We start from the raw sequence: 9,975 nt of genomic DNA on the forward strand, positions 1-9,975 counted from the left end.
TTGAACAGGCTGAATATTTTGTAATTGGAAGGGTTTGAATCGTATGAAAAATGTGGGAATTGTGGAACTTTTCAAAATGTCCCATTCATTTCAATGGGAATTTCATGGAAAACCGGGAATTTTTCCAGTCCAAAAAACAAAATGGGTTGAAAAATGTGGAAGGAGTAGTCGACAGAAAAAAGGGTTTGGGAAAAAAAGGGAATCCTGGGAATTCCTGGAATTTTTTGGAACTTGTAAAAATGATAGTTTGAATGTCCAGGATGAGTGGAATGTGTTGAAGGTGGAATGCTTTGAATCGGTTGAAAAATGTGGAAATGGTGGAACTTTGAAAAATGTCCCATTCATCTCAATGGGAATTTCATGAAAATTTGGGAATTTCGGGAAAAGCGGGAATGGTTTTGAAATGTTAAAAGACTTGACTGTTCTGAATGAGTTGAAATGGTTGGTGTTGGAATTTTTCAAATCGGTCGAAGTAGTAACATTTTTAATTGAGAAATAGCATTAAGGAATTTCGGGAAAAACAGGAATTTTTTCAGTTCAAAAAAGAACTTTGTTTTTTGTCCTGATTAAGAGGAATGTTTTGACGGTGGAATGATTGAAGTGGGTTGAAAATGTGGAAGGAGTAGTCGACAGAAAAAAGGGTTTGGGGAAGAAAAAAAAAGGGAATTCCTGGAATTTTTTGGAACTTGTAAAAAAAATATTTCCAGGATGAGTGGAATGTGTTGAAGGTGGAATGGTTTGAATTGGTTGGAAAATGTGGGAATTGTGCAACTTGGAAAAATGGCCCATTCATTTTGCATGGGGAAAAATGTCCCTGAAAACTAGGAATTCTTGGAAATCCGGGAATTTTAAAACATTGTTGAAGGTGAACACACACATTTGAACAGGCTGAATATTTTGGAGTTGGAACGGTTTGAATCGGTTGAAAAATTTGGGAATTGTGGAACTTTGAAAAATGTGGAAGGAGTAGTCGACAGAAAAAAGGGTTTGGGGGAAGAAGAAAAAAAGGGAATTCCTGGAATTTTTGGGAACTTGGAAAAATGATAGTTTGAATGTCAAGGATGAGTGGAATGTGTTGAAGAGGGAATGGTTTGAATAGGTTGGAAAATGTGGAAATGGTGGAAATTTCAAAAATGGCCAATTCATTTTGAATGAGAAAAATGTCCCGGAAAACCTGGAATTCTGGCAAATCTGGGAATTTTTGGAATTTGTCAAGGGAAAGCTTGCGATTCCCGAAAAGGCTGAACAGTTTGAAGTTGGAACGCTTTGAATGGGGTGAACAATTTGGGAATTGTAGAACTTTGAAAAATGTGGAAGGAGTAGTCGACAGAAAAAAGGGTTTGGGAAAAAAAAAAGGGGAATTTTTGGGAATTTGGAAAAATGATAGTTTGAATGTCCAGGATGAGTGGAATGTGTTGAAGGTGGAATGCTTTGAATCGGTTGGAAAATGTGGAAATGGTGGAAGTTTGAAAAAATGGCCAATTCATTTTAAATGGGAAAAATGTCCCGGAAAACCTGGAATTCTGGGAAATCTGGGAATATTTGGAATTTGTCAAGGGAAAGCTTGCGATTCCCGAAAAGGCTGAACAGTTTGAAGTTGGAACGCTTTGAATGGGGTGAAAAATTTGGGAATTGTAGAACTTTGAAAAATGTGGAAGGAGTAGTCGACAGAAAAAAGGGTTTGGGGGGAAAAAAAAGGGAATTTTTGGGAATTTGTAAAAATGATAGTTTGAATGTCCAGGATGAGTGGAATGTGTTGAAGGTGGAATGGTTTGAATAGGTTGGAAAATGTGGAAATGGTGGAAATTTGAAAAATGGCCAATTCATTTTGAATGAGAAAAATGTCCCGGAAAACCTGGAAATCTGGCAAATCTGGGAATTTGTCAAGGGAAAGCTTGCGATTCCTGAAAAGGCTGAACAGTTTGAAGTTGGAACGCTTTGAATGGGGTGAAAAATTTGGGAATTGTAGAACTTTGAAAAATGTGGAAGGAGTAGTCGACATAAAAAAGGGTTTGGGAAAAAAAAAAGGGAATTTTTGGGAATTTGGAAAAATTATAGTTTGAATGTCCAGGATGAGTGGAATGTGTTGAAGGGGGAATGGTTTAAATAGGTTAGAAAATGTGGAAATGGTGGAAGTTTGAAAAATGGCCAATTCATTTTAAATGGGAAAAATGTCCTGGAAAACCTGGAATTCTGGAAAATCTGGGAATTTTTGGAATTTGTCAAGGGAAAGCTTGTGATTCCTGAAAAGGCTGAACAGTTTGAAGTTGGAACGCTTTGAATGGGGTGAAAAATTTGGGAATTGTGGAACTTTGAAAAACGTGGAAGGAGTAGTCGACAGAAAAAAGGGTTTGGGGAAAAAAAAGGGAATTTTTGGGAATTTGTAAAAATGATAGTTTGAATGTCCAGGATGAGTGGAATGTGTTGAAGGTGGAATGGTTTGAATAGGTTGGAAAATGTGGAAATGGTGGAAGTTTGAAAAAATGGCCAATTCATTTTAAATGGGAAAAATGTCCCGGAAAACCTGGAATTCTGGGAAATCTGGGAATTTTTGGAATTTGTCAAGGGAAAGCTTGCGATTCCCGAAAAGGCTGAACAGTTTGAACTTGGAACGCTTTGAATGGGGTGAAAAATTTGGGAATTGTAGAACTTTGAAAAATGTGGAAGGAGTAGTCGACAGAAAAAAGGGTTTGGGGAAAAAAAAAGGGAGTTTTTGGGAATTTGGAAAAATGATAGTTTGAATGTCCAGGATGAGTGGAATGTGTTGAAGGTGGAATGCTTTAAATAGGTTGGAAAATGTGGAAATGGTGGAAATTTGAAAAATGGCCAATTCATTTTGAATGAGAAAAATGTCCCGGAAAACCTGGAATTCTGGGAAATCTGGGAATTTTTGGAATTTGTCAAGGGAAAGCTTGCGATTCCCGAAAAGGCTGAACAGTTTGAAGTTGGAACGCTTTGAATGGGGTGAAAAATTTGGGAATTGTAGAACTTTGAAAAATGTGGAAGGAGTAGTCGACAGAAAAAAGGGTTTGGGAAAAAAAAAAAAAAAGGGAATTTTTGGGAATTTGGAAAAATAATAGTTTGAATGTCAAGGATGAGTGGAATGTGTTGAAGGGGGAATGGTTTGAATAGGTTGGAAAATGTGGAAATGGTGGAAATTTGAAAAATGGCCAATTCATTTTGAATGAGAAAAATGTCCCGGAAAACCTGGAAATCTGGGAATTTTTGGAATTTGTCAAAGGAAAGCTTGCGATTCCCGAAAAGGCTGAACAGTTTGAAGTTGGAACGCTTTGAATGGGGTGAAAAATGTGTCAGGTAGAGAAAAGCAACATCTGGAGAAGAAGAATAAATAGATGAATGTTGGAGTAGAAAACATGTGTGAATGTTCCGGAACATTCACACATTACAAAGTAGTTTGAATCATTTGAAATGCACACAAAGAATGTAAACACTACATTCATTAAAAGATGTCCAATCTTGTATTTGTTGCAGATCCAACATGAGTTCATCCAAGAAGGCTGCCTGAACTTCCGGTTTATTCCGGTGTTGTTTCCCAACACGCCCAAGGTACCTAACATGGAATCATGCAGGAGCGGACTATAGTCCACTATGGATTCTTCAATTTCACTGGGACCATTTTATTTCACACTTTTAATGTACAAAGCCCAAAAGCAGTGAAGTTGTCACGTTGTGTAAATGGTAAATAAAAAGAAATCCTTTTCAACTTATATTCAATTGAATAGACTGCAAAGACAAGATATTTCATTATTTTTGCAAATAATCATGAACTTAGAATGTAATGGCAGCAACACATTGCAAAAAAAAGGCATTTTTACCAGTGTGTTACATGGCCTTTCCTTTTAACAACACTCAGTAAAGGTTTGGGAACTGAGGAGACACATTTTTGAAGTGGAATTCTTTCCCATTCTTGCTTGATGTACAGCTTAAGTTGTTCCTTCGGCTATTTTAGCCTTCACACATTTTCAATGTCTGGACTACAGGCAGGCCAGTCTAGTACCCGCACTGTTTTACTATGAAGCCACGCTGTTGTAACACCTGGCTTGGCATCGTCTTGCTGAAATAAGCTGATAAGTTGATAACAACAAAAGCTGTATGTACCTTTCAGCATTAATGGTGCCCTCACAGATGTGTAAGTTACCCATGTCTTGGCCACTAATACACCCCCATACCATCACACATGCTGACTTTTACACTTTCACCCTAGAACAGTCCCCATGCTTCTTTTCCTCTATGGTTTCCAAAAAAATCTGAAATGTGGACTCATCAGACTACAGAACACTTTTCCACTTTGCATCAGTCCATCTTAGATGAGCTCGGGCCCAGCGAAGTCCGAAACATTTCTGGGTGTTGTTGATAAATGGCTTTGGCTTTTGCATAGGAGAGTTTTAACTTGCACTTACAGATGTAGCGACCAACTGTAGTTACTGACAGTGGTTTTCTGAAGTGCTCCTGAGCCCATGTGGTGATATCCTTTACACACTGATGTCACTTTTTGATGCCTGAGGGATGCAAGGTGTGTAATATCATGGCTTACGTGCAGTGATTTCTCCACATTCTCTGAACCTTTTGATGATATTACGGAGCGTAGACGGTGAAATCCCTAAATTCCTTGCTTGAGAAATGTTGTTCTTAAACAATTTGTTGTTGACAAAGTGGTGACCCTCGCCCCGCCCTGAGCCGCTTTTATACCCAATCATGGCACCCACCTGTTCCCAATTAGCCTGTCCACCTGTGGGATGTTCCAAAAATAAGTCTTTTGATGAGCATTCCTCAACTTTCTCACTCTTTTTTGCCACTTGTGCCAGCTTTTTTTGAAACATGTTGCAGGCATCAAATTCCAAATGAGCAAATATTTGCAAAAAATAACCATTTTGAACATGAAATATCTTGTTTTTGCAGTCTATTCAATTGAATATAAGTTGTATTCTCTTTTTATTGACCATTTACACAACGTGACAACTTCACTGCTTTTGGCTGGTGTACTTGCAGTGTGTATATAAAACTGTTTATGGAGGGTTTGAAAGCAAAGCCACCATGATTGCATACCTGCCAACTACTCCGGTTTTCCCGTAATTAGTACGGTTTTCATCAACCTATTCCGGGTTACGGTTGCAGTGATAAAAAATACGTTTTTTCATTAATTTAAAAAAAAAAATTTTTTTTTTTAAGTTTTATTCACGAAATCGCGTAACAACAATGACAATCGACACTGCTTCCTAGGGCTGGGCGATAAAACAATAACAATATATATCGCGATAGACATGTGATCAATATCAATAGAAAATGGGGTCGATAGAACGTTCGATAATTTCACTGAGTTCTGTTAGAAAAAATAGGAGGAAATGCCGAGCCGGAACCGCACGGCATTCTGGGGGGTGTAGGCAGACGAAGGGCTTTGGCCTCTCAACCTATCACGGCCGAGCCTCAACCGCAAGGCATTCTGGGAAATGCTAACAGGGAGAAAAAAAAAAGCAACAACGCCGACCTGACGACGAGGAGTGAAACAAAACGGGAATATGAGTGCGGCGGCACGAGAGGAAATTGTAAATAAAAAAGGAAACGTCACGTCACCAGTTTGGCAGTATTTTGGATTTTTTTAAGTCCGATACGAATCAGAGTAATACTGTCTGCAAACTTTGCAAGGTCGTCGTCCCGACCAAACTTATTTTACCACCTGAGCCGCTCTCACCCGCTGGAGTACAGCAGTAACAAACAACCACAACCATCTACATCAGCCGGTGCAAGTGGAACAGCACCGAAGCGGCAACAACAGACCACCATCGAGAGATACTCTGCAGCAGTGCCATATGACAAACATTCAAAACGTTATAAAGAAATAACGGATGCAGTGGTGGATCAATTAGCGAAGGACATGCTACCTACTTATATTTAAAATAAAAGTATTTAAATTCAGCCTTTTTTCTCCTGGTCTTTATTTAGAATTTTTTTTTTTTTTAATCAATAATTATCGATATCGACTGATATGAAACACTTATATCGTGATACATTTTTTAGTCATATCGCCCAGCCCTACCAGTGCTTCCCGTAACTTCCTATCGAGCCATTCCGAATGCCATGCGCGAGGCTATTTATAGCACCGCTGCCAAGCACGAGGCACCAGTTGCCATTGTTTCCAAACGAGCGAACGATCATGGAATCAGCCGGAGAAACATCGCAAACGAGTCTTAAACCGAAAAGAAAACTGCAGTCATTCCGTGAAGAATATTCAAAAGCCTATCCGGGAATAATTATCCGTTCCAAAAAGGGTGAAAACTACGCGAATTGCAGCTTGTGCAGACAAGATTTTTCCATCGGACACGGAGGAATTAGCCATGTAAAAGACCACGTTGGGACAAAAGAACACAAGTCTAATGCCGTTGCTAGCGATACAATTGGAAAACTTTCAACGTTTTTCGTCGCCCAAACAGATTCTTTGGATGTGATAAATGCCGAAGTTTTATTTACGGAGGCAATAATTGAGCATGGACTTCCAATCGCACTGGCTGATCACATGGGACAGTTATTTCGGAAAATGTTTCCCGACTCGAAAATCGCCAAAAAATATGGATGTGGTCGAACCAAAACATCAAACATTATTCAGTGTCTTGGAACAGAATCCTCAAAAAGTATCGCCGATGTCATGAAGACGGAACCATTTAGCATGTCGACTGACGGCAGCACCGATTATGACGATGTAAAACTGTACCCCATTTGTGTTCGATATTTCGATGATGATATGATAATTGTGATAGAAATGTGAATTTTAGGCACAGAATATTTTTTACAATTGAACAAGGCAGTAGATTATACAAGCTTGGACAGAAAGTTAATAATGACACCAATTTTTTTTTTAATGGAATTGTTTAGTACTGTTTTACCATTTGTTTACTGTAAAAAGTGTTTATACTTTCAATGAACAAATGGAAGTCTTGTGAAAGGTTGACAGGATAACTGGCATTAACTGTCAAAATAATTTCAAACTATTGAAGTTAGCTTACAGAATAAACATGTCAATCAACCCAGATGATTTTTGCTGTAATATTTTTGTTTTGAAAAGTCACTGTGACTGATAGAAAAGTGATGGTTTTAGCAACATTTTAACCTGTCTGAATGCAATCAATCATTTTGCGTCTGGACCCTGGCTACTAGGTTTTTCTGATTTCAAAAGTTGGCAGGTATGTGATTGACATAAAAGCTCCTCATGACAGGAACATGTCCCCCGCTGGCTCCAAAACACGAGGATCTACAAATGGCCCCAAGACACCCAGGACCTGCTGCTGCGTCTGCTGAGGAAGGAGCGCTACATCATCCCCCACACCGAGACACCCCTCACCATCAAAGTCATCCCGCTCTGAGGACGTCTCCTTTACTGCTTGTCCATATTCTGCTTATGAGGGAAGCTGGAGCCTATCCCAGCCCTCTTCAGGTGAGAGGCAGGCTGAACTAGTCACCACTCGTCTTATTTCTTGACTTTATTCCAAGGAGGTGCACATTTCCAAAAGTGACCTAAAACAAGGAACAATGGTGTGTTTGTGCCACTCAATGAAAAGTTGTACTGACAACTATGAAAAGATCTGAAAGAAGAGGAGTAAAGTATGAAATAGTGATAAATGTTTAGTCATAATGATTGTTTCTTAGTGTTGCTCTATTAAAAAGGGAAGACAAAAATGAGGGCGAAACTTGTCAGGTTCAAACTATTTATTAAACAAGACAAGAAGCAAGGAATCACGCAGAGACAACTATGAAAAGATCTGGAAGAAGAGGAGTAAAGTGTGAAATAGTGATACATGTTTAGTCATGATGATTGTTTCTTAGTGTTGCTTTGTTAAAAAGGAGGGCGAAACTTGTCAGATTCAAACTATTAAACAAGACAAGAAGCAAGGAATCACGCAGAGACAACTATGAAAAGATCTGGAAGAAGAGGAGTAAAGTGTGAAATAGTGATACATGTTTAGTCATAATGATTGTTTCTTAGTGTTGCTCTATTAAAAAGGGAAGAAAAAAAGGAGGGCAAAACTTGTCAGGTTCAAACTATTTATTAAACAAGACAAGAAGCAAGGAATCACGCAGAGACAACTATGAAAAGATCTGAAAGAAGAGGAGTAATGTATGAAATAGTGATAAATGTTTAGTCATAATGATTGTTTCTTAGTGTTGCTCTATTAAAAAGGGAAGACAAAAATGACGGCGAAACTTGTCAGGTTCAAACTATTTATTAAACAAGACAAGAAGCAAGGAATCACACAGAGACAACTATGAAAAGATCTGAAAGAAGAGGAGTAAAGTGTGAAATAGTGATACATGTTTAGTCATAATGATTGTTTCTTAGTGTTGCTCTATTAAAAAGGGAAGACAAAAATGAGGGCGAAACTTGTCAGGTTCAAACTATTTATTAAACAAGACAAGAAGCAAGGAATCACGCAGAGACAACTATGAAAAGATCTGAAAGAAGAGGAGTAAAGTATGAAATAGTGATAAATGTTTAGTCATGATGATTGTTTCTTAGTGTTGCTTTGTTAAAAAGGGAACAAAAAGAGGGCAAAACTTGTCAGGTTCAAACTATTAAACAAGACAAGAAGCAAGGAATCACGCAGAGACAACTATGAAAATATCTGAAAGAAGAGGAGTAATGTATGAAATAGTGATAAATGTTTAGTCATGATTGTTTCTTAGTGTTGCTCTATTAAAAAGGGAAGACAAAAATGACGGCGAAACTTGTCAGGTTCAAACTATTTATTAAACAAGACAAGAAGCAAGGAATCACGCAGAGACAACTATGAAAATATCTGAAAGAAGAGGAGTAAAGTGTGAAATAGTGATACATGTTTAGTCATAATGATTGTTTCTTAGTGTTGCTTTGTTAAAAAGGGAACAAAAAAAGGAGGGCAAAACTTGTCAGGTTCAAACTATTAAACAAGACAAGAAGCAAGGAATCACGCAGAGACAACTATGAAAATATCTGAAAGAAGAGGAGTAATGTATGAAATAGTGATAAATGTTTAGTCATAATGATTGTTTCTTAGTGTTGCTCTATTAAAAAGGGAAGAAAAAAATGAGGGCAAAACCTTTCAGGTTCAAACTATCTATTAAACAAGACAAGAAGCAAGGAATCACGCAGAGACAACTATGAAAATATCTGAAAGAAGAGGAGTAATGTATGAAATAGTGATAAATGTTTAGTCATAATGATTGTTTCTTAGTGTTGCTCTATTAAAAAGGGAAGACAAAAATGAGGGCGAAACTTGTCAAGTTCCAACTATTTATTAAACAAGACAAGAAGCAAGGAATCACGCAGAGACAACTATGAAAAGATCTGGAAGAAGAGGAGTAAAGTATGAAATAGTGATAAATGTTTAGTCATAATGATTGTTTCTTAGTGTTGCTCTATTAAAAAGGGAAGAAAAAAATAAGGGCGAAACTTGTCAGGTTCAAACTATTTATTAAACAAGACAAGAAGCAAGGAATCACGCAGAGACAACTATGAAAAGATCTGAAAGAAGAGGAGTAAAGTATGAAATAGTGATAAATGTTTAGTCATGATGATTGTTTCTTAGTGTTGCTTTGTTAAAAAGGGAACAAAAAGAGGGCAAAACTTGTCAGGTTCAAACTATTAAACAAGACAAGAAGCAAGGAATCACGCAGAGACAACTATGAAAATATCTGAAAGAAGAGGAGTAATGTATGAAATAGTGATAAATGTTTAGTCATGATTGTTTCTTAGTGTTGCTCTATTAAAAAGGGAAGACAAAAATGACGGCGAAACTTGTCAGGTTCAAACTATTTATTAAACAAGACAAGAAGCAAGGAATCACGCAGAGACAACTATGAAAATATCTGAAAGAAGAGGAGTAATGTATGAAATAGTGATAAATGTTTAGTCATAATGATTGTTTCTTAGTGTTGCTCTATTAAAAAGGGAAGACAAAAATGAGGGCGAAACTTGTCAAGTTCCAA

The 9,975-nt window shown here is 37.6% G+C and overlaps 1 protein-coding gene across 2 annotated transcripts in view; it reads left to right on the forward strand.

The window, feature by feature from the left end:
* The window catches only part of traf3ip2a (TRAF3 interacting protein 2a), a 32,939-nt gene extending 23,539 nt beyond the window's left edge, over positions 1–9,400 (forward strand). The window contains exons 8-9 of one of the 2 annotated variants that reach the window (XM_061925280.2): positions 3,493–3,567; positions 7,230–9,400. In XM_061925280.2, the coding sequence (XP_061781264.1) occupies positions 3,493–3,567; positions 7,230–7,376 (222 nt within the window). In that variant the 3' untranslated portion in view covers positions 7,377–9,400. The remainder of the gene's footprint in view (positions 1–3,492; positions 3,568–7,229) is intronic. The other variant, XM_061925279.2, reaches the window with a different exon arrangement.
* Positions 9,401–9,975: the final 575 nt, after the last annotated feature.

The sequence above is a fragment of the Nerophis lumbriciformis genome, linkage group LG29 (genome assembly GCF_033978685.3).
Source record: "Nerophis lumbriciformis linkage group LG29, RoL_Nlum_v2.1, whole genome shotgun sequence".
Taxonomy (NCBI): Eukaryota; Metazoa; Chordata; class Actinopteri; order Syngnathiformes; family Syngnathidae; genus Nerophis; species Nerophis lumbriciformis.